This window comes from Theropithecus gelada, chromosome 1 (genome assembly GCF_003255815.1).
Source record: "Theropithecus gelada isolate Dixy chromosome 1, Tgel_1.0, whole genome shotgun sequence".
NCBI classification, from domain to species: Eukaryota; Metazoa; Chordata; class Mammalia; order Primates; family Cercopithecidae; genus Theropithecus; species Theropithecus gelada.
Window position 1 is genome coordinate 9,683,675 of NC_037668.1, and position 25,924 is coordinate 9,709,598.

The following is a 25,924-nucleotide window of genomic DNA, read 5'->3' on the forward strand; positions in this document are numbered from 1 at the left end:
CATGCTGTTTTGGTTACTGCAGCCTTATTGTATAGTTTGACATCAGGTAGCGTGATGCCCCCAGCTTTGTTCTTTTTGCTTAGGATTATCTTGGCAGTGTGGGCTCTTTTTTTGGTTCTGTATGAACTTTAGAGTAGTTTTTTCCAATTCTGTGAAGCAAGTCATCAGTAGCTTGATGGGGATGGCATTGAATCTATAAATTACTTTGGGCAGTAGGGCCATTTTCATGATATTTATTCTTCCTATCCATGAGCATGGAATATTCTTCCATTTGTTTGTGTCCTCTTTTATTTCGTTGAGCAGTGGTGTGTAGTTCTCCTGGAAGAGGTTCTTCACATCCCTTGTAAGTTAGATTCCTAGGTATTTTATTCTCTTTGTAGCAATTGTGAATGGGAGTTCACTCACGATTTGGGTCTCTATTTGTCTCTTAATGGTGTACAGAAATGCTTGTGATGCTTTTGATTTTTGCACATTGATTTTGTATCCTGAGACTTTGCTGAAGTTGCTTACCAGCTTAAGGAGGTTTCGGGCTGAGATGATGGGGTTTTCTAAATATATAATCATGTCATCTGCAAACAGTGACAATTTGACTTCCTCTTTTCCTAATTGAGTACCCTTTATTTCTTTCTCTTGCCTGAATGCCCTGGTCAGAACTTCCAACACTATGTTGAATAGGAGTGGTAAGAGAGGCCATCCTTGTCTTGTGCTGGTTGTCAAAGGGAATGCTTCCAGTTTTTGCCCATTCAGTATGATATTGGCTGTGGGTTTGTCATAAATAGCTCTTATTATTTTGAGATATGTTCCATTAATACCCAGTTTATTGAGAGTTTTTAGCATGAAGGGGTGTTGAATTTTGTCAAAGGCCTTTTCTGCATCTATTGAGATAATCATGTGGTTTTTGTCGTTGGTTCTGTTTGTGTGATGGATTACGTTGATTGGTTTGCATATGTTGAACCAGCCTTGCATCCCAGGGATGAAGCCAACTTAATCGTGGTGGATAAACTTTTTGATATGCTGCTGGATTCGGTTTGCCAGTATTTTATTGAGGGTTTTTGCATCGATGTTCATCAGGGATATTGGTCTAAAATTCTCTTTTTTTGTTGTGTCTCTGCCAGGTTTTGGTATCAGGATGATGGTGGCCTCATAAAATGAGTTAGGGAGGATTCCCTCTTTTTCTATTGATTGGAATAGTTTCAGAAGGAATGGTACCAGCTCCTCTTTGTACCTCTGGTAGAATTCACCTGTGAATCTGTCTGGTCCTGGACTCTTTTTGGTCTATTAATTATTGCCTGAATTTCAGAGCCTGTTATTGGTCTATTCAGAGATTCAACTTCTTCCTGGTTTAGTCTTAGGAGGGTGTATGTGTCCAGGAATTTATCCATTTCTTCTAGATTTTCTAGTTTATTTGCATAGAGGTGTTTATAGTATTCTCTGATGGCAGTTTCTATTTCTGTGGAATTGGTGGTGATATCCCCTTTATCTTTTTTATTGTGTCTATTTGATTCTTCTCTCATTTCTTTATTAGTCTTGCTAGCGGTCTATCAATTTTGTTGATCTTTTCAAAAAACCAGCTCCTGGATTCCTTGATTTTTTTGAAAGGTTTTTTGTGTCTCTATGTCTTTCAGTTTTGCTCTGAGCTTAGTTATTTCTTGCCGTCTGCTAGCTTTTGAATTTGTTTGCTTTTGCTTCTCTAGTTCTTTTAATTATGATGTTGGGGTGTCAATTTTAGATCTTTCCTGCTTTCTCTTGTGGGCAGTTAGTGCTATAAATTTCCCTCTACACACTGCTTTAAATGTGTCCCAGAGATTCTGGTACGCTGTATCTTTGTTCTCATTGGCTTCAAAGAACATCTTTATTTCTTACTTCATTTTGTTATTTACCCAATAGTCATTCAGGAGCAGGTTATTCAATTTCCATATAGTTGTGTGGTTTTGAGTGAGTTTCTTAATCCTGAGTTCTAATTGGATTGCACTGTGGTCTGAGAGACAGTTTGTTGTGATTTCTCTTCTTTCACATTTGCTGAGGAGTTCTTTACTTCCAACTCTGGTCAATTTTGGAATAAGTGTGATGTAGTGTTGAGAAGAATGTATAGTCTGTTGATTTGGGGTGAAGAGTTCTGTAGATTTCTATTAGGTTTGCTTGGTGCAGAGCTGAGTTCAAGTCCTGGATATCATTGTTAACCTTCTGTCTCGTTGATCTGTCTAATATTGACAGTGGGATGTTAAAATCTCCCAATATTATTATGTGTGAGTCTAAGTCTCTTTGTAACTCTCTAAGGACTTACTTTATGAATCTGGGTGCTCCTGTATTGGGTGCATATATGTTTAGGAGAGTTAGCTCTTCTTGTTGAATTGATCCCTTTTCCATTATGTAATGGCCTTCTTTGTCTCTTTTGATTTTCATTGGTTTAAAGTCTGTTTTATCAGAGACTAGGATTGCAACCCCTGCTTTTTTGCTTTCCATTTGCTTGGTAGATCTTCCTCCATCCCTTTAATTTGTGCCTATGTGTGTCTCTGCACATGAGATGGGTCTTGTGAATACAGTACACTGATGGATCTTGACTCTTTATCCAATTTTCCACTCTATATCTTTTAATTGGGGGCATTTAGCCCATTTACATTTAAGGTTAATATTGTTATCTGTGAACTTGATCCTGTCATTATGATGTTCACTGGTTATTTTGCCCATGAATTGATGTAGTTTCTTCGTAGTGTCAATGGTCTTTACAATTTGGCATGTTTTTGCAGTGGCTGGTGCCAGTTATTTCTTTCCATGTTTAGTGCTTCCTTCAGTAGCTCTTGTAAGGCAGGCCTGGTGGTGACAGAATCTCTGATCATTTGCTTGTCTTTAAAGGATTTTATTTTTCCTTCACTTAGGAAGCTTAGTTTGGCGGGATATGAAAATCTCGGTTGAAAATTCTTTTCTTTAAGAATGTTGAATATTGGCCCCCACTCTCTTCTGGCTTGTAGGGTTTCTGCTGAGAGATCCGCTGTTAGTCTGATGGACTTCCCTTTGCGGGTAACTGGACCTTTCTCTCTGGCTGCCCTTAACCCTTTTTCGTTCATTCCAACTTTGGTGAATCTGACAATAATGTGTCTTGGGGTTGCTCTTCTCGAGGAGCGTATTTGTGGTGGTCTCTGTATTTCCTGAATTTGAATGTTGGCCTGCCTTGCTAGGTTGGGGAAGTTCTCCTGGATAATATCCTGAGGAGTGTTTTCAAACTTGGTTCCATTCTCCCCATCACTTTCAGGTATACCAGTCAAATGTAGATTTGGTCTTTTCACATAGTCCCATATTTCTTGGAGGCTTTGTTCATTTCTTTTTACTTTTCTTCTCTAACCTTGTCTTCTTGCTTTATTTCGTTAATTTCCTCTTCAATCACTGATACCCTTTCTTCTACTTGATTGAATCGGTTATTGAAGCTTGTGTTTGCATCACAAAGTTCTCGTGCCATGGTTTTCAGCTCCATCCAGTTATTTAAGGTCTTCTCTACACTGTTTTTTCTAGTCAGCCATTTGTCTAATCTTTTTTCAAGGTTTTTAACTTTCTTGCAATAGGTTTGTACATCCTCCTTTAGCTCTGAGGAGTTTGTTACTACCAACCTTCTGAAGCCGCCTCCTGTCAACTTGTCAAAGTCTCATTCTCCGTCCAGCTTTTTTCTGTTGCTGGTGAGGAGCTGTGATCCTTTGGAGGAGAAGTGCTCTGATTTTTAGAAGTTTCAGCTTTTCTGCTCTGGTTTCTTCCCACCTTTGTGGTTTTATCTACCTTTGGTGTTTGATGTTGGTGACCTACAGATGGGGTTTTGGTGTAGATGACCTTTTTGTTGAGGTTGATGCTATTCTATTCTGTTTGTTAGTTTTCCTTCTAATAGGTCCCTCAGCTTCATTTCTGTTGGAGTTTGCTGGAGATCCACTTGAGACCCTGTTTGCCTGGGTATCACCAGCGAAAGCTGCAGAACAGCAAATATTGCAGAACAGCAAATACTGCTGCCTGATCCTTCCTCTGGAATCTTCGTCCCAGAGGGGCACCTGTCTATTTGAGGTGTCTGTCGGCCCCTCCTGGGAGGTGTCTCCCAGTTAGGCTACATGGGGGTTAGGGACCCACTTGAGGAGGCCGTCTGTGTGTTCTCAGAGCTCAAACGCCATGCTGGGAGAACCACTGTTCTTTTCAGAGCTGTCAGACCAGGGACGTTTAAGTCTGCAAAAGTTGTTTGCTGCCTGTTGTTTAGCTATGCCCTGCCCACAGAGGTGGAGTCTAGAGGCAGTAGACCTTGTTGAGCTGCAGTGGACTCCTCCCAATTCGAGCTTCCTGGCTGCTTTGTTTACCTACTCAAGCCTCAGCAAGGGTGGACACCACTCCCCCAGCCAGGCTGCTGCCTCTCAGTTTGATCTCAGACTGCTGCACTAGCAGTGATCAAGGCTCCAAGGGTGTGGGACCCACCAAGCCAGGCACAGGAGAGAATCTCCTTGTCTGCCGCTTGCTAAGACCTTGGGAAAAGTGCAGTATTTGGGTGGGAATGTCTGGTTTTCCAGGTAGTCTGTCGTGGCTTCCCTTGGCTAGGAAAGGGAAATCCCCTGACCCCTTGTGCTTCCCGGGTGAGGCAATGCCCCACCCCACTTCAGCTCGCCCTCCCAATAAGATAAACCAGGTACCTCAGTTGGAAATGCAGAAATCACCCGTCTTCTGCATCGATCACACTGGGAGCTGCAGACCAAAGCTGTTCCTATTCAGCCATCTTCAAAACTACCAGTGGTTTTTATATTTTTAAAGGATTGTTTAAACAAACAACATAGTTATCAGCAACTCTAACGGTAAAGCAGAGAGATATGCAACAGAGTGTGTGCTATTTTGCTGTTTTAAAAATAAATTCTGGCTGGGCGCGGTGTCTCACACCTGTAATCCCAGCACTTTGGGAGGCCAAGGCAGGTGGATCCCGAGGTCAGGAGATCGAGACCATCCTGGCTAACATGGTGAAACCCCGTCCCTATTAAAAATACAAAAAATTAGCCGGGTGTGGTGGCAGGCATTTGTAGTCCCAGCCACTCGGGAGGCTGAGGCAGGAGAATGGCGTGAACCCAGGAGGCGGAGCTTGCAGTGAGCCGAGATTGCGCCACTGCACTCCAGCCTGGGCAACAGAGTGAGACTTCTTCTCAAAAAAAAAAAAAAAAAATTCTCCCCCATGTTAATCAGTGTTTCATTACTGATCTTTCTTGAGTTACGAACTTCTATCTGTACATGTACAGGATATTTGTGTCTGAGTATTTTGTGGTACTTTAAACTCCATATATACAAAGTTGAGTTTAGTATCTTTGCTTTAACACTTTCTCCTCTTAATTTCTTATTTCACCCACATTCTACATAGTCTTCCTGGCCTGTGCCAAAAACCTGACAGTCTGACCAGATACCAGTCCACTGTTTCTACGTTGTTAGTAACACATAAATCTGTTTCTTCATTTCTTATTATCCTTAGTTAATTTAGACCTTCAGTTCAATATTACCCCTTATCAGTTCAACCTTGTTACTTCTTGTATAATCTAATAATTTTCTTCCCATGCTTAAAATGTATTTGATATATTAGGACTTGGGTTTAGGCTGAAGCCAGAATGTGGGGGATTAAGGAGCAAGTAGATTATGAAAAAGAAGCAACATTTAAATTCAGACTCTTGAGAGAGGAGCAGAATGGAATTGTGCGTTCAAGTATTTCTGTAAGATACATTCTTATTACAGTCAACTGAGTGGTATGAAATATTTTATGTGGAAAATGTAAAAGCTCTAGGCACAAAGATAACATTTACAGAATATTTAAAAACTCCAAAAGGGGATCTTTAAATCAAGATTTTTATGCATTTTTCTGATAATCTACATGAATGAGATCTTATTAGTTTTTAAAAATTATCTTCATAATGGATATTTAATGCAAATAATTGAATGTAGTACAATTTTAGTAATGGGGAGTTAGGAAAGTGTTTAAAAATGCGTACATGGAAATTTTATTAAAACTTGAAAGAATTAGTACTTCAGATATTATTTAATACATTCATTCAGCATGTATGATTATATAAAGAATCATTGTATAACTACAGTTGACTCTTGAACAACACAGGGGGGTTAGAGTTACCAACCCCTTGTTTTTGTTGAACTTGTATTTGGTATTATGCTAGGTATTAGTATTTATTCCATAATCCATTATTTGTTTTCAAAAAGAGTGAGAGTATAAAAATGCATTTGTTTTTTAAAGAAATACAGTCCAGTTGATTTTTTTTTTTTTTTTTTTTTTTTTGAGATGAAGTCTCACTCTATCAGGCTGGAGTGCAATGGTGCGATCTCAGCTCACTGCAACCTCCACCTCCTGAGTTCAAGTTATTCTCCTGCCTCAGCCTCCCGAGTAGCTGGGACTACACTTGTGCGCCACCACGCCTGGCTAATTTTTTTGCATTTTAGTAGAGACGGGGTTTCACCATGTTGGCCAGGATGGTCTCGATCTGCTGACCTTGTGATCCGCCTGCCTCGGCCTCCCAAGGTGCTGGGATTACAGGCGTGAGCCATTGTGCCCAGCCCCGGTCCAGTTGATTTAGAAAAAACAAAAAGTACCTTCAAAGTTATTATAATTGAAATGTTACTTATACTAGAAAATAGAAATTTAGCTGTTAATTATAATTGTGTATAAGCATACATTACTATCAGAATTGTGCTAGGTACTGTAGGGCATTTAAAGAAGCTTAAGCCAGTGAAATTAGTGTCTGCTGGGAAGTTGCAAAGAGTTTACCAGAGAGTTAATTTTCTTTAATTCATGTTTCTTAGAATATTAAGTAAGACTTTTCAGATTCATTATCTGATTTTTTTTCTGATCTATCTGTTTTAAAGTAGATGTATTAAAATCTTTTATATTTGCCAATTTCTCAATGTAATTTTATCCGTTTTGCTTTATAGATTTTCTTTGTTTCCTTAGGACACCAAAATATACTAATTTTAAACTTCTTTTGAAAAGGTTGCTCCATTATTTGCTTTTTAAAAAAATACAGTGAATTCTCTGTTTGTATAGTTGAATTTCTTAGCAGTTCTTTCCTTATTTTAGTTTTTCTCATGGGCACTGGAATTTTTATTTGCAAGCTTATCTTGAGTCAGAGCTTCATAAGATGTATATTTCTCTCACGACTCCCCTCACTAACTTTTCCCTACTTTTAGTTTTATTATTACTTTCACAGGTTCATCAGTTCAGAACTTAGTAGTTTTTATACTGGAATCACAGTTCTCTTTTCTCTTGAAGATATTACACATTTCCAAAATATGTAACAATTCATCCTAGGTCTTGTGTAGCTGTTTCTGCTGCTTCCTTGTAGTTTAGGAAAATAACTTTTTATAACCAGAGTCTTCACCACAACTGAGTGCTTCGAATGCTTTTCCTACCTTGCAGGAAATAAACTCCTAGATGTCTTTGTTTACTTCATTTTCAAGAAATAGAAACTTCTGCCTTTGACACTATGAATTTCTTTGTATTTCTTCTTGACTGCAGATGTTACTTTGTTTTCGAATATGGCTATATATTTTTAATATTTAATCTTTTATCATTGGTATGTGTTTCAGCTATGGGGTGGGATTTTGCATGAACTTCTAAGAGTGTCTTGACAAAGAATCATTATATAACTACAGTTGACCCTTGAACAACACAGGGGGGTTAGCGTCACGAACCTGTTGTGTAATTAAAACTTCACATACGACTTTTGACTCCTCCAAAAGTTAACTACTAATAGCCTACTGTTGACCCAGAAGTCTTATCAAGTCAACTAGTACATATTTTGTATGTTTTATTTATTATATACTGTATTCTTAAAGTAAGCCAGAGAAAATAAAATGTCATGAGGAAAATCATAAGGAAGAGAAAATGCATGCACAGTACTGTACTTTATTTATTGATGCGTAAATTTATGTTGTCTGTTTCCAAGATGACTAGTCTGTCTGAAATGGTGGCAACCACAGTGGCAAACCTCAATCTATGGTACAAATCAAGCAGTTCAACTTTTTCTTTTATCATGACTTTTCTTTGCTTCTTTGGAGCACTTTCAGATTGCTAGTGGCACTTCATATGGGTCCCATGGTGCTATTCAAGGTTTAGACTACTGTGCCGAACACAATGAAAAATACACAAGAACCACGAGAAATCACTTTTTACTGCAATACGCAGTTTACTGAAGACACGGAGATGATTAGTATCACAAGTTGTTTTAAGTTGATATAACCCTTGAGCTCACTGCATGGCAACAAGAGGTGTCTGTGAAATTATTACAGTAGTGAAGTATGTACTACAATTAATCTTATACATTTATGATTTAATACTGCATCTTTATACATTTCTCTTAACTATCAATGGCACCATGTTTGTCTGTGTATATGTAAGTTTTTATATATTTTAACTTTTTATAATAGATTTCATGATACTAAATGGTAAAATAGACTAGTATCTACACATCTGTTATTCATTCGTGACACATTCAACTCTTTCTTAATATTTTCTCTATTTCTAGGCCTTGTGGCTTTTCTGAGTTTTTCCACGTTGTTGCAAATCTTAAAGATCATTTCAATATATTTATTTTTAAAAATTCATATATAGTGGACCCATGCAGTTCAAATCTGTGTTCAAGGATAAATGTTTTTTGATTTTTAAAAGGTTTTTCTGTGCAACACATTTTAAAAAGGTTTTCTATGTAAAATCATCTTGAATAACAAAGTGGTTATAAACTTAAAAGTTCCATACCATAAAGAAATACAGAAATTAAACCAAGATTCCTTTAGCTTCCATGTGCTTTGGTTTTTGTTCATGATAGGACAAACAATGGGAGCAGATTATGAGACAGAGGAATAAGAATTTAAACATGTATAGTATTAACTAATTGCAGTTATCAAAGAAGTAGCGAACTTGATAAAGTTATAGTAGTACTTCTGCTTCATGGAAGAAGATTGCACTATAACGTCACCACTGTGGCCAGTCATCTTTCTTGAGACCATAATGAAATGAAAGTAGAGAAATATTTATAGATAGGCATAAACTCATACTAATAAAAAGATTTGAAGGCAAGGGGGAGGTAATAATGGACAATATATTTCAACAAATTTGCAGAACATAGAGTGGCTGGGAATGGCTACAGGGGGACTACAGGAAAGGTAACTGATGGAATCCTAGAGAGATTTTGGGTTCATAAACAATCAATACAAGTAAACAAATATATGAAAAGTACAACAAAAACCAGATATTTATTCAAGGTCATTATATGGAACATGGGCTCTACCTGAAATCCTTATGTGCCACCTCCATCCCTGGTATTTACCACTAGGAATAACTATACAGCTCTCTCTTTTTAAAAACCTCATGATTTCATTGAGGGAAGTTAAAGCTTTCAACATGGATGTTTGTTTCCCAAAATAAAGTCTCCCTTCATTCTGAAATTTAACCAGGTCCACAGTCCCACAGTATCCATTCCTGATTCTGAAACAAAGCCTACCAGTTAGCCCATCCTTCCTCAAAGCATTCTACATAGAAAGCATCCAGTCAGTATCCGCACTCAGGATAGAATTGGTGACAATTAGCTCTACTCAGTGGAGGAACAGCTCTTATTCAATAGAGGAAACCCACACTAGCTACCCAGAACTTTATTCTTAAGCATGGATAATTAAATAATGGTTGACTACTACAGTGGGATATCATACAGAAGTGGAAATAAATGATACACAGTTACATATAACAACATGGTTGAATCTTGAACTATAGAAGCTGGACGTGAGAATACAGTTACATTTAATTAATATATTACATATACCAATAGGCAAAATAAGCTCATAGTAATTGGGAGAGGGTATCAGATGGTAAATGTATTAAAAATTCCAAGAAGTAGTTACCCCAAAAGTTAAGATATTGGTTACTTTTTTGGTGGGTGGGAATTATGATTTTGTGGGATACGTGGAAGGTATTGTTCTGACTGTGGGTTATACAAAGGTTCTCTATAATAAGGAGAACATTTCTGTTTTATATACTTTTCTGTATACATGTTAAATTTCACAGTAAAAAATATTTATAGTCAAAAAAGGGATCCCACAGGAGACAATTCTATAAACATTTTTAATTCTCCATTTGAGTCAAATAACTTGGAGGAGGTATATTCATAGAATAAAAATAGGATACTGTGAAAAGGAAGCAATTAGAGAATGAAAAAAGAGTTCAGATTAAAAGTATGATTGCTGACATTAAAGCTTCAGTGACGAGACTAAAGATATTATTGATTTAATAAAGTTCCTGGAATATACAGGAAGACTAAAAGACTAAAATTTGAGAGAAGAGAATAATAGAAACTCAGTCCAGGAGGTTCAATTTCCAATTAATGAGCATTTCAGAGGAAATAACTGAAAAAGTGGAATACAGAAAATATCAAAGAAATAGAAAAGATTTTTCCCAGAACCGAAAGATACTGATCTGTAGTTTGAAAAGTGCCTAGCACAATGACTGTCGGAACAAACAAATAAAAAAAGACTGTACCTAAATTTAATCAATGTTTAAGTGAAGATTATCAACCTCGGAGAAGAGACCTGAGTGTGAGGAAGTAAGATTGGGAACATATTAAGCCTATTAAAAAATAACATCAGATTTCTTATCAATTATACTGGATGTTAGAAGGTATTGGAATGGTACTTTCAAGAAGCTCTGGGGGAAAATTATTTCCAACCTTGAATTTGATACCCATATGAAATAAAATTAAATGAGAGAGCATAACAATGACATTTTCAGATGAAAAGGTTTACATCCCACACACTTTTGTGGGAAGTTATTTCAGAATGTGATTCAGTAAAGCAGGTATAAACAAAGACATAGGACTGAAGAAGCAATAGGCATAACTCTGGAAAGCAAGAAAAGAGAAGTGACAAGATGACAGCTGTGGACTATGCCTAGTAAATGACCAGATTGGGAGGAAGGTCTCTAGGGTAGTAAGGAGCGAGGGGTAACTCAGTATAAGTAACATGGTTGATAGGCTAGGATACAATAAATGATTAGGGAAAGTGATGGGACACAATAGGAAACCAGTTAGAAAATCTGGAGAAAACGAAAAGCTATACAAGAAAGTCATAGTTAAAACATAAGGACAACTAAAATGCAGCATGATTTTACACAGTTGATGTCTAAGAAAAGACTGGGCAGCTGATAAGATGGTAATGTCACTGAATGAGTCAGTACATTTTGACTTAACCGCAAAATTGAGGTTGTAATATTGATGGGAATATTTTGTCATAGTTGTTTTGATACATAAATGTTTTAAAATAGTTCCTCTTCAAATGTAAAATCACTGCTCTCTTGTACATTACCAAAACATGTGCCCAAAAGGTACCACTAACCTTTACCCCATCCCAAATGCCCATTAAGTATAAGGAACTCTCCCTATCTCTTCATTTTGGTATTGTTTTAATATTTTACAAGTTATATGTTAACTTTTATGATTTTTTGTGATTATAAAATGTGTCAATTTGTTAGAATTAATTTGGCTTCTAACTATATTATATAAATCCATCATTATAAACTTATTAAATGTAAGTATGATGAGTATGGAAAGCTATTCAAAATTTAATTGTGAATTTCTTGTGCTATCTGAAATGTAGAATAAGACATCTTATTATTGCCCTGTCTTCTGCTCCTCCAAGTGACTTCTGTAATACCCAGCCACTTAATCTTTGAGATTCAGGAAGCTTTCATAAAGCAGAGGTGTCCTTTTAGATATTTAGATGGAAAATAAAGAATATCATTAAACTAATCTTAGTTGAAAGCAGATGGCTTTTTTTTTTTTTTTTTCTTGAGACAGAGTCTCACTTTATTGCCCATACTGGAGTACAGTGTTGCAGTCTTGGCTCACTGCAACCTCTGCCTCCCGGATTCAAGGTATTCTCATGCCTCAGCCTCCCAAGTGGCTGGGATTACAGGCGTGCGCCACCATGCCTGGCTAATTTTTGTATTTTTAGTAGAGATGGGGTTTCACCATGTTGGCCAGGCTGGTCTGGACCCCTGACCTCAAGTGATCCTATCACCTCAGCCTCCCAAAGTACTGGGATTACAGGTATGAGCCACCACACCTGGCTGCAAATGGCCATTTTATATAAAGTTCAAAACCTGGCAAAACAAATTTATGGTGATAATAGAAATTAGAAAAAATGGTATCATTTTGTATTGACTGTGAAGGCCACATTAGGAAAACTTTTATGATGCCAGAAATGTTCTATAGTTTTATCTTAGTGGCTTTGTTGGTATATACATGTGTAGACATCAAAATTATATACTTAGCATTAAATAAAAAAGTGAGAAGTAATAGCATTTGAGATGAGGTGAAAGTGAATTATGGGAGTATTAGCAGACATATTGCCTAAGGTGAATGATAGCTCTTTTCCCCCATTTGTTACTTTCTACAACACAAGATGGTTTTTAATTATATAAGTTACAGGTATTTAGATAATTATAAGTGTCTAAAGTTAAAATTGAAGGTCTCCTTCCTTAGAGCATTGCTTGAGTCCAGGAGTTTGAGATAAAATCTTTTCTGTGTATACACCAACATTCTTTAAACACACATTTTGAGAAGTATCAAACTATATATATAATTCTGAAATTTGCTCCACCTCCACAACTCAACAGCATATAATAGATATCTTTTAGTGTCAGATTATAGACTCACCCTGATTCTCTTTAATGATTGTGCAATCCTCCATAGTATGTTTATATTGTAACTTAGCCTCCTCCCTAAACATTTCAGGTTATCTTTAGTTTTTTACTAATGAAAATAATTCTGATTAACTTTTTTTTACATCTATATTTGTATATTTCTGTAAATATTGTTATAGGATAATTCTAGAACTACAATTCCTAGGTTAAATTTTGTTAGCTGCCACAAAATTGTCCTTCAATTTCAGCAACTGGGAACGATAATCTTGCCAACATTGGATATTATCAATCTTTTAAAATGTTTGCTGATCTAATAGACAAAGATGGAATCTCACTGTTTTAATTTGCCTTTCTCTGATCACTAGTGAAATTGGGCATCCTTTCTTATGTTAATTATCGATTGATGTTTCTTTTTTTGTTAATTTTGTGTGCCCTATTTTAATTCTCCTTATTTGTCAGGAGTCGTCGTTTATGAGAATAATCCTTTTCTTATGACGTATGTTGCAAATTTCTTCTCCAATTTCTTGTCTTTTAGATTTATTTGTCTTTTAGCTTTACCTTATGAAGCTATCCATTGTTCCTTTATGACTCCTTCATTTTGTATTTTCTTAAGATCATTTACTTAGGAAGACCAGATATATTCTTATATTTTGTTCTGGAAACTTACTCTTTTGCATTTTACTTTTAAATCATTAATCATCCACAAATGTATTTCGTGAGCTAAATATATGAATATTAGTAAGCTTTTTTTCCCCCCCGAAATGGATAGCCAGTTTTTGCCATAAACCACTGAATAATCTATCTTTTCCTCACCAATTTAAAAACCAGGGATAGTACTATATGAATGAATGAGGATTATAAGAAATGTACTTTTTTTTTTTTTAATGCAGAGAGGAGGATGTCAGTTTTGAAGCAGAGGTCAACGATATAGGACAGGGTTTGTAGAAAGTCAAGGATAAAAGAATGTGGTTGCCTTGGGAGCTGCTGTAGTGTCAAACTGGATAGGTTTAAAAGTATAGGTGGGATGAAGTAAGAGTATATCTAGGACAGACAAATATAGGCACACCCATATGTTTATATGCTTAGCTCTATGCTTTGCTTTACTGCTCTTCACAGATATTGCAGGGTTAGTGTGTGTGTTTGCAGATTACAGATCTGTGATAACCTTGTGCTGAGCAAATCCATCAGCATCGTTTTTTGGACAGCATGCGTTTGCTTTGTGTCTCTGGGTCACATTTTGGTAATTCTTGCAATATTTCAAATTTTTCCCTTAGTATTATGTCTCTTATAGTGATCTGTAATCAGTGATCTTTGATGTTACTATTGTAATTGTTTTGGGCAGCATGAACAGCACCCATAGAAAATGACAAACTTAATAAATTATGTTGTGTGTGTTCTGACTGCTCGACCAACTGGCCATTTCCCTGTCTCTCTCCTTTGGCCTCCCTGTTCTTTGAAACAACAATATTAATATAAGGCCAATTAATAACCCTACAATGTACACCTAGTATGCATCAATATTAATGGCCTCTAACTATTCCAAGTAAAAGAGTCATATGTCTCTCACTTTACATCAAAAGCTAGATATAATTAAGCTTAGTGAGGAAGGCATCTCAAAAGCCGAGAGAGTCCAAAGGCTAAGCCTCTTGCACCAGTTAGGCAGATTGTGAAAGGAAAGGAAAAGTTCTTGAAGGAAATTAAAAGTGCTATGCCAGTGAACATACGAATAATGAGGAAACAAAATGGCCATATTGCAGACATGGGAAAAGTCTGAATGGTCTGGGTAGAAGATCAAACCATCTGCAACATTCCCTGAATCCAAAACCTCATCCAGAGCAAGGCCCTAACTCTCTTCAATTCTGTGAATGCTAAGAGAGGTGAGGAAGCATCAGGAGAAGAGTTTGAAGCTTGCAAAGGTTGGTTTATGAAGTTTAAAGAAAGAAGCTGCCTCCAAAACATAAAGGTGACAGGTGAGGCAGCAAATGCTTATGTAAAAACTGCAGCATGTGATCCTGAAGATCTAACTAAATTAATTGATGAAGGCGGCTACACTAAACAACAGATTTTCAATGTAGATGAAACAGATTTCTACTGGAAGAAGATGCCATCTCATAGCTAAAGAGAAGTCAGTGCTTGGCTTTCAAGGACAGGCTAATGTTGGGGGCTAATGCAGCTGTTGATTTTAAGTTGAAGCCAGTGCTCATTTACCATTCTGAAAATCCTAGGGCCTTTAAGAATTTTGCTGCATCTTACTCCCTGTGTGGTCTGTAATGGAGCAACAAAGTTCAGATGAGAGCACATCTGTTGATGGCAGAGTTTACTGAATATTTTAAGCCCACTGTTGGGAACTGCTAAGCAAAAAAGATCTCTTTCAAAATATTGCTGCTCATTGACAATGCACCAGGTCACCCATTTTCTGTGGTGAAGATGCCCAAGGATATTAATGTTGGTTTCATGCCTGCTAACAACATCCATTTTGCAGCCCATGGGTCAAAGAATGATTAAGATTCTCAAGTCTTGTTATTTAAGGATTGCATTTTATAAGGCTATAGCTGCCATGGATAGTGATTCCTCTGACAGATCTCAGCAAAGTAAATGGAAACCCTTCTGGAAAGGAGTCACTATTCTAGATGCCATTAAGAACATTTGTGGTTCATGGGAGGAAGTCAAAGTATCAACATTAACAGGAGTTTGGAAGAATTTGATTCCAGTCCTCATGGGTGATTTTGAGGGGTTCAAGCGCAAGTGGAGGAAGTAACTGTAGATATGGTGGAAATAGCAAGAGAACCAGAATTAGAAGTGGGGCCTGAAGATAGGACTGAATAAGACTTGAATAGATGAGGAGTTGCTTCTTACAGATGAGCAAAGAAAGTGGTTTCTTGAGATGGAATCTACTCTTGGTGAAGAAGCTATGAACGTTGTCGAAATGACAACAAAGGTTTAGAATATTATGTAAACTTAGTTGATAAAGCAGCATCAGGATATGAGAGTGGACTCCAAGTTTGAAAGAATTTTTACTGTGGACAGAATGCTGTCAAACAGCATCACATGCTACAGAGAGATCTTTCGTCTTACAGAGAAATCAAACAGGAAGAATCATTCAATACAGCAGATTTCATTGTTGTCTCATTTTAAGAAATTGACCCAGCCACCCCAGCCTTCAGCAGCCACCACCCTGATGAGTCAGCAGCCATCATCAAGGCAAGACCCTCCACCAGCAAAAAGAATGTGACTTGCTGAAAGCATCAGATGATCATTTGCATTTTTAGCAATAAAGTATTTTTAAAATTAAGATATGAACATTGTTTATTTAAACACAATGCTGTCAACACAACTTTTATACCTACTGGGAAACCAAAAAGTTTGTGTGACTCACTTTGTTGCCATATTTGCTACATTGCAGTAGTCTGTAAACAAACTTTCTGTATCTCTGAGGTATGCCTGTGTGTACTAAAATTTGTATAAATAGTAATCAAGGGTAGGAAGTCAACAGCTATTTATGTTATGCAAGGTGATATTATAAAGGAATTCTTGGGTGTTTTTTCTTTTTGTAGATGTATTTTAATTTATTATCTTTGGCTTAGGAATTACCATTAACCATTGTATAGGAACATGTCTTAAGAGTAAGCTCTTTTTGCTTAACATCCGATTTAAGTCGAGCTTTCATATTTAGTCATAACTTATTTATTTAAAGCTATTAATATATAAAAGGTAATTATCAATTCTGGAAAAGTTTGGCTCTATGACAGTGTACAAACTAATTCAAGAAAAAGACTACTAAGTACGTGAAGCACCACATCCAGAGAAAAAAGATTTTCTAGAAAATTCGATACACATGTAGAGGAAAGTGATTATGTGTATACTTATAGGACTAAATTTGAAGTGTGTTGGAAATGGGGTTGTCAGTGTGATTTTAAAATTATTGACCTGTAACAGAGTCATTATAATTGAAAATATTGCTTTATTTGTCTTGTCTTCCCTTGCCTTTACCTCTATCCTTCTGTTTTCTCCTTCGTTACAGACCATACATCTGTCGGCGGTCTGGGAGACAGTTTTTATGAATACTTACTGAAAGCATGGTTGATGTCAGATAAAACAGACCATGAGGCAAGAAAGATGTATGATGATGCTATTGAGGTGATTATTTCCAGAACATTTTTCTACTTAACAGACTGAACATACAGTGTATTTGGTAGTGACTAGATGACTGTCTTATAACCATTTTATTATAGACATTCAGTAAATATGTATAAGCATTTTATTATATGCATTCACTATAGAGTTTGCTACTATTTTAATAGAAAAGCCTCATATTAAGTCTTCTTTTATTTGTGGCATTTTAAAGAAATTTTTGAAGAAAGAATTTATTGTAGGCTGGGTGCAGTGGCTCACACCTGTAATCTCAGCACTTTGGGAGGCCGGGGTAGGCAGATCATTTGAGGTTGGGAGTTCAAGACCAGCCTGGCCAACATGGTGAAAACCCATCTCTACTTAAAATACAAAAATCAGCTGGGCATGGTGGTGCATGCCTGTAGTCCCAGCTACTTGGGAGGCTGCAGTGGTAGAATCACTTGAACCTGGGAGGTGGAGGTTGCAGTGAGCTGAGGTCTCATCATTGCACTCCAGTCTGGGTGACAGAGCGAGACTCTGTGTCAACAATAAATAAAATAAAATAAGAATTTATTTTAGTGTATTCATGAAAATTGATTTTATTTACTTTTAGTTAATGTTTGCAGAGACTGGAAAACTTCTGACTTTGTATACATTTTCATAAATGTTTTTTCTTTCAAATGACCCCTTTGAATTTACACATTGAGAGCCTTATGGGTAAATACTTAACTAATGACAACACATGTATATAGTATTTTCTACGTGCCAGGCACTGTTCTAACCCTTCTTACATGTATGAGATCATTTAATCATTATCACCATTTTACACATGAGGACCTTAAGAAACAATGAAGTTAAAGTAACTTGCTGAAGGTTGTGTTGCTGGTAATTGATGGGGCCTGGAACTGAACAGTCTGGCTGCCGAGCCAGTGCTTTTAACCACTGTCTTATATTGTTTCATATTTAAATGACTTCATACCATGATATTGTGACAGTTTATAATTGGAACAAGATTCATTCTAGGAAGAATTTATATGGAGTATTTCTAAGAAAAAACTGAAATAGAAAAGTAAAGTTAAAAGTGTGTTAAGTAAGTGTGTTTAGCAGGTTATTAGCTTCCTGCTTTATTATAAACTGATATCCACTTAATGATTTTAATTACTTTTTAAAAGTTGTATATTTTGTATATAACAACACTGTGCTGATGTAGTCAGTAATTAGTTGTCAGAGTTATAATTTTTGTTTGGTTTGTCTTTTTCATTAAACCAAGAATCTTATCCATTTTATATCCCTACTCTTTAGGCACCTAATTTGCTATAATTGTTTTTAAAAAATGCGCAGGGGTTGAACTTAGTATGTGGCTCATGGTGTTTTGCCCATTATAGGTACTCAACAAGTGTTTGTTGAGATATTGTGTGAAATAATAAATTGAACTAAAGGTACAACAAAGAATATAAATTTTAGTAGGAGAACTTTATTCTCTTTTATTAAAATTTAAACCTAGAAAGTTTTATGATCCAGATAGGTTATTATCTGGGAAGAATTTAATATTCTTAGAACCATATTGTTTAAAATAGCTCTTAGTAATTCCCACTAGACTGTGGCCTCCTTTGAGGGCAGAGACTAATTTGCTTATCATTATCTCAGCATCTAGCACGTTACTTGAAACATAATAAGTATTCAATAGTATTTGATAAATGCATGAATATATTTAATATTATATTTGAGAAAATGTGGTGTATCATATCCCATAATAAATTAATTTTTGCTGTTTTCTTGTAATTTTCTTTAAAACTATTTTGACTTTTGCTTAATTTTTTCCAAAGGAAAAAAATTATATTTGTCATGCTTTTTTAATTGTACATGCTTTGAAAGGCATGATAACTATTTTGAAAGTTAACCTTATAAATTCACACTATTTTTCATGAATCATCTGCTATATGTTGTGTATTCTGTAAATATTTCTGTACTTGCTTTCTTTTCCCTGTTTTTATTAGTTTTATAAGTTATTAAGTCAAGAATAGGTACCTAATAAATGTTTTTTAATAGTTGGTCAGCTTTCACTTTGAGACATGATCTCAAGTATGCAGTCTTTGCAGTGTTAATTATTTTCAAAAATTGTTAGAGTATTGTAAAATAAATGACATATGGAATGTATGAAAGAGATAGGAATGACCACTTAAGACTCATTCTAATTTGAAATACGTTATTTTTAAACTTTGTCTTTCTGAGCTATTTTACTTAAATTATTCCATACCCATTCTACCTTACCGTATTCTTACAGATATCCATATCCCTGGTTTCTACTTTCTTTTAAAATTATTGGTAAAAAAAAAAAACCCTAGTGAACTGCCTTTTACTTTAGTTCTAGTAAGTCCATGTGGATATACTTGGATATCTTTTAATTGTAATATGGTAAGATTTATGTTATAATGAACAGAAATGACAAAATGACAAACATATGAATACCATCTTTTAGGCATTTTTGGAATACCTTTTATGTGGAAAACATGCTAGTATCATGAGGTTCAGAAACATGAAAAATACCACCCCATACTCAAAAAACTTTACTTGTGCTTCAGAGTACTATGGTTAAAACAATGACAAAAACTTACTACTTAATAATTAAACATGTATTGACTGCACACTACATTATATGCCTTCCGGAATATAGGTGATCGGTAAGACATAGTCACTCCAGTTCTGTAAAACTCACATTATTATTATAGAGAATATAGAATAAAATTTTCCAATCCTGATTGTTATTAAACTTGTCAGCGAACAACTGAAAATAAAAATATTCCTTTTTGTCAGAAAGAAAAGTTAACTACTAATCATACATAATAATTTCTACTAAAGAAAACTGAGTTAATGGCCATTGCTTATACTTTTCCATAGAAATACCTCTAAAGGTAGAAAATAGCTCATCTCAGCAAAGTCTAAGAACATATTCCAAAGGAGCAAAGCTCTTGAAAATCTCATTTTAAAAATGAAATGTGATTGTTATACTCTGATATACTCAAGTTTAGTATAGACTGTTTCTCTCACCATTCCCACATCTTTTGAGTAAAATTGATATTCCAGGAAGATAGACAATGTTTATAATATGGCTTCTCTTATCCATGACAATGCATCCAAAACAAATGCCTAAGTCTGAGAAGTAAGGGACTAAAGATAATACTATGTAGAAGGTAATCTTTAGGCCAAGTCTCTCCTCTTCCACTCTGTCTTATTATGGTAGTGATTCAGGTATTTGTTCCCGATTATATGCAGTTTGATCCTCCACTCCAACACTTACTATTAATTAAGTCTCTTAGTTTGGGAAAGTTACTACTTTATAGACTATCATATTACCCAGGTTTTATAATGGCCAGAAGGATATAGTAAGTTTGAACACTTAATAGTTTGCATCTAAAACTTTGAATATCTTTTCTTTCCTATAGGCTATAGAAAAACATCTTATTAAGAAATCTCGTGGAGGTCTTGTCTTTATTGGAGAATGGAAGAATGGGCACTTGGAAAAAAAGATGGGGCATTTGGCCTGCTTTGCTGGGGGAATGTTTGCACTGGGAGCGGATGGTTCCAGAACAGATAAAGCTGGTCATTATTTAGAACTGGGGGCAGAAATTGCACGTACTTGTCATGAGTCATATGACAGAACTGGTAAGAATATTAATAAGGCTAATTATATAGTCTAAAATAATCTCTAAAAATGTATTTAGCAATAAGAAGAATATGTAGGCGCTTGTTACTTCCAGATAGTTTACACCAACATGGGAAATCATTTTCTTAAAAACTTGAATTTTAATTCTGGAAATGTGTCTCTGCATTATTTTTTAAATTCTGAATTCTGCTGCTATTTCTGTTAAAGATTTTGAAGTAATTGTTTTAAAGACAAGAATCGTGGGGTATTTGGGAATAAATGGAATAACATTTATTTTAATATAAGAATCCATTTTTGCCATTTCAGCTTCTATAAAAACAGTTACTTAAAAGAACATAAAATTGACTGATTTCAGTTACATTGCCTTGCCTATCCTCTTGTGATAAAAAAATAACCAAAAGATGATAGTATTTATCTTTATTGGTGTCTGGCTAACTAGTAGTTTTTCAATTAGTTCACCAATAGTTTTTGGAATTGTTTATGGCTTTAACTAAAAAGATCCTCTGACATTGCATTGGGCAAATATTTTCTGAACTTCAGTGTCCTTACTTAGAAAAGGAGATGATTCTTAAATGGTGACAAAAATTGGTTTGGTTGGGGCTGAAAAAATTTTTACTCTTTGTGTATAAAGCACAGATATACATGTAGTCATACATAGATACACAGTATATATTTGGTATTAAAATTTTATGGAGGGAGAAGGCAATTAGACTTTTTTTAAAAAGGCAAAACGCTTCTTAGGGGTGCAGTAATGAAAAGGGGCTGAAAAACACTGGACTAGACCTTCCAAGATTTTCTCTGGCTTTAAAAACATGAGTTTCTATATGAGGTAATGGATAATGAGCTCCCTGAAAGCCAAAAAACTAGAAATTGCTATTTGATTTCAGAAGTCAAATCATTAATTTTATCAAATAACAATTTCTGTTTTAGGGTTACTTTATCATCAGATACCATGAAACAAATATGATTGACCTAAAATTTATGCTAGTTCATAAATCTGTCAAGTTATTTTTATACAGTAAGGAATTATTAACTTATGGCAAAATTGATTCTTCAGTTTTCTCGTTAACTAAATCAAGGGTTCCCTTTCTTGAAAGAATATAAGTCAAGAGGACAGTGAAGTAGTGTTATTTCAGGGTAGTTTAAGTGTTGGTGTGTAATACATATAAAGGCAGTGATCTGAGTTTGAAATAGAGGCTAAATAAAATTATCGTGTTGATATAGAATGTCAATTATGCACTTAAAATATAGCTAAAACATTAGTAAAACATTGAGGACCAGGATGGATATTCATAGAGGCTAAATTAAATTATTGTGTTGATATAAAATGTCAATTATGCACTTAAAATATAGCTAAAATTAGCAAAACATTGAGGACCAGGATGGATATTCAATTTTATATTAGGATCCACGAGAATAAGGATTGTTATTTGACAGATTTTGACCGAAAATCAAATAATATACCTAAAATAATTGAATTTCATATAGCATACACACTAAAATATGGTATATCATAGTTATTATAATTAAATATTTGCTCCATGAAATAGGGAACAGCCATTATATGCCAAGTATTATGCTAGATGCTTATAGGTTAAAGTATGAACAAGATACATTCCCTGCCTTTCAGAAATTCATAGTGTATCGGAGTTATGAAAGGATTTCCTTATATTTCTGGTTTTCACATTTCATAATGACATTGCTGATGCTGATTCTTTTTCTGATTGTCATTTTCACATTGCAAGTTGATGAACCTGTGACCCTCTTTGTTATGGTAAACCAAAACATGATTATTTGATTTGTGTCCTGTATTTTCAAGTCTTCTGTTGTTTTTACTTGTCTTTAATCTCAATTTAGATCCTTTAATTAAAAAGTACAATCCTAGTTTTGCTAACTTTCCAGCAGGTTATTAATCCTCTGCTGTGTTTTCTTATAGCTGTGCTATAATTTTTGGCCGCCATATTTTAAAATATCCATTCATTTCTCCTTAGTAGTTATTCCAGCTAAATTTATACTGTAATTATCTACAACTAAATCAATTCATGATCTAAGTTCTAAAATGTTTTCTTATACGTGTGTATTATGGCAAAATGTCTTTAAAAATTACCTTGCCTTAAAAAAAAATCCACACAGTGTAATTATCTATGTACTTTTATTTCGGACCACAGTGGACTATATGATGTGCAAATGTCTAGGTTTGCATTTGTTTCCAAAAGATTACTAGACTCTTATTGGTAGAACTGGATTTAGCAGTATGTTGATACACATTATTCTGAGAAACATTTTATGTGAGAATAATAGGAATATTTATAAGTCTATTTTAAGAAAACCAAATGTGGATCTTTTAAAATGACTCATTTTGCACTGAGTGCAAACAGCAACAATAAAAATAAACAACAAAAATTACTTCATATTCTATTCTTTCAGGGAAGAAAGAAGTCCTTGCAAACAAACTTAAATGGTTTATTTTGCTCAGTTATTTCTTTTGTCATGTTACAGCATTAAAGCTAGGTCCTGAATCATTCAAGTTTGATGGTGCAGTGGAGGCTGTGGCTGTCCGGCAGGCTGAAAAGTATTATATCCTCCGTCCAGAAGTAATTGAAACCTATTGGTACCTATGGCGATTCACTCATGATCCAAGATACAGGCAATGGGGCTGGGAAGCAGCACTGGTAAATAAGCCAATATTCCATTTTATCTGAAAGAGTGTTACATCATGCCCTCCTATGATGCCATGTATCCTCACCCATGTTACCTCATTTTTAGTATCTGTAGGGCAGTTTTTGTTTATCTGATGAAGAAACTCTTAGTCAATTTAAGTTTCTTGGCAGTAGAAATAAATCTTACAATACATATTAAATATATATTAAAATATTTTTAAAATATATAAATATATATATTTCAAAGGAGGAATTTTTAATGGTTAGTAGGTAAAGGAAGCAAGGGTTTACTCTTAAAATGCTAGTCTTTCAGGGAATCCATGGCTATCAGTACCTAGGGAGGAAAAAATTATTAGTCTTTTATAAAAGTATAGCTTATTCCCAGGGGTAAGGGGTTGTTTTATTCTTTGAGATTTACTAATTGTGATAAATAGCACTAATTATGGTGACTATTCATATTCAAATTGTTTAACTTAAGCTTACAATCTAGATAGAATGATTAAGGAATCCCAAATGAGGTCAGTAGTGCTGGTAAATTGCCCAGACAGGAATGTATGAGATATGTTTTAGGGCGAGATGTGTACCAATTTGTGTAAAGAGAATGTTGCACAGTGGCAAAGCGGGAGAGAAGATTGGAGACATTATAGTAGACAGCCTTACACACCAAATCAAAGGTTCTTAGTTGTTCAGGAAATAAGACGTGTGTGCACAACTCCCTCCCTGCAATATACACTATCTTAGTTACTTCTGTCAGCTACTGTGTAAGTGCTGTCATATGGGAAGTGGTAATAGAAAGTTCTTTGCTTATCCAAAAAGCCCTTCAAATCTTGTTTTTCTTTTTTCCTTAGCATCTTCTACCTGCAAAAACTGCTTGACTTTTGAGAATTCCTTACAGAACTACTAAATGTTTTATAAGGGGGAAGGAACTCCTGAAGGCTTTTTTCAGTGGGGAGTAACAAAGCAAAAGGATCTGATTGTAATCCACAAGTTGGTGGGTTTGGGAGACCACAGCCATAACCTAGGAATAATGTGAGATCTTGAACTAAGGGGAGTACACTTATTTTTCACCTGTCATTCAGACCTAGGTAGTCCTCCTGGACTTTAACAATAAGAGCATATTAATGGAAGCAAGTGGTTACACAGGACAGGAACAGATGCAGCATTTATTGATGCTGCTTTTCCTTGGCTCCTTGGGTCCAGAAGTGGGAGCACAGCTACTAGTGAAATTCTCTGTGTAGGAGGGTGCTGCCACAGTTGAGAAGACAGCCAAACTATTGCCACAGTGGTTTGGGAATAGAATGCACACACACTTCTATTGTTAGCAGTGGCTTACTAATGCTTCCGTAAATTAAGCACTATTTTATGTAAGGGAAATAGATAGGTAAAATAATCTTATAATGAACCTGTTTCATTTGAACATCCCCTGTTATTTAATGCTTCTTATTTAGAGGAGTGAGGGGGATATGTCTGAATCATGTGAGGAGTGGAAAGTGGTGGCAGAAGCACTTTTTGTCATTGAGGAGTACTTTAGGATAATTCATCCATTTCCTAAGGTCCTTTTTTCCTGTGTGCTTTCTTCAAGTATGACCCTACTTTTGTCTGTTAAGGAGAGGTGTGACAGAGTCAGACTTTAGTCCATGTCTGTCTAAATTTGAATTATGGGAGGTAGAATTTTGCTTTTATAGCCTATGTGGACAAACACAAACTCAATGTGTAATTGGTCAAGAACAAGAACTGGAGTACTTATATTCTAAATTCGAGTTTCAGAAGTGTGCAGTGGAAGTGATGAGAAGAGGGAGGAATGGCGGCAAAAGAGGCAGTGTCACATCTTAAATAGTACTTGCTCATGCATCACCATTGGCCTCTCCTCTTGGGTGTGAAGAAAGCAAAGGGAAGGCTGGGTGAGGCAGAATAGCAGTATAGCATGTCTTCTGTAGCCTTGGCTATTCTGTTTACATATTGAAACTTCCAAACTTGCCCTCATGACTCTAAATGTCTTAAAGATTAGTCTTGCCTCCCCACTACTTTCGTATTATTCTTCAACCATTTTGATAATTCATATGGTGGTGAAGACACATGATTATTGTGAAGAAAAGTACTTAAAAAGTCTTGTATCCAAAATTTCTTTATAATGTATTAGAGAAAAGCACCAAACCCCTTAAACTTAGCTGTAATCAAAATGGAGCTATAAAATGAACAGATTGATTAAATAAACACCTTTTTAATGTTAATTAGCTTTTCATAGGAAGGAGAAGCCCAGAAGAGTAAGAAAAGTAGCAAGACTAGAAACAACAAGCCATGGCAGACAGCGATGATTAGTTAAGTACCCATGCCTTCATTGGATGACCACCCGGGGTTAGGTAGAATAGAAAAACAGAACCACATGTGCTTTCCACTTTTCATGAATGGCTGAATTCTGGACTGTGCTGTACCTGCATAAGCAGACTGTTTGGTTGCTTTGAATTAAAAAATAAGGTTGTGAATAGATTCCATTTGATTCAGTATATTTTATTTAGACATGCCCAAAGATGCAAAAAGAGGAAGAATTTTAACTCTCAGTCAAGCAGTAAAGCACAGTAGTTAATAATGTGGAGCAAAGTACTCTGTCTCAGTTTTCCCATCTGAAAAGTGAGGCTGTTAACCTCATAGAGTTGTGAAATTCAAATGTGACTATATTTAAAGCTCTTAGAACAGCTTTTAGCACATAGTAAATAGCTTATAATTGTTAACTCTTTATACTGTAATTATTATTATGGTAGGTGGGCTCTTTCTGCCAGTTGGTACCACCTGTAATGGCTAACTCAT

The 25,924-nt window shown here is 35.5% G+C and overlaps 1 protein-coding gene across 2 annotated transcripts in view; it reads left to right on the plus strand.

Moving 5' to 3' along the window:
- Positions 1 to 25,924, plus strand: part of MAN1A2 (mannosidase alpha class 1A member 2) — a 166,654-nt gene that overhangs the window by 116,243 nt on the left and 24,487 nt on the right. For both annotated transcript variants that reach the window (XM_025397250.1, XM_025397256.1), the window contains exons 9-11: positions 16,707 to 16,822; positions 20,239 to 20,458; positions 22,959 to 23,131. In XM_025397250.1, coding sequence (XP_025253035.1) covers positions 16,707 to 16,822; positions 20,239 to 20,458; positions 22,959 to 23,131 — 509 coding nt within the window. The remainder of the gene's footprint in view (positions 1 to 16,706; positions 16,823 to 20,238; positions 20,459 to 22,958; positions 23,132 to 25,924) is intronic.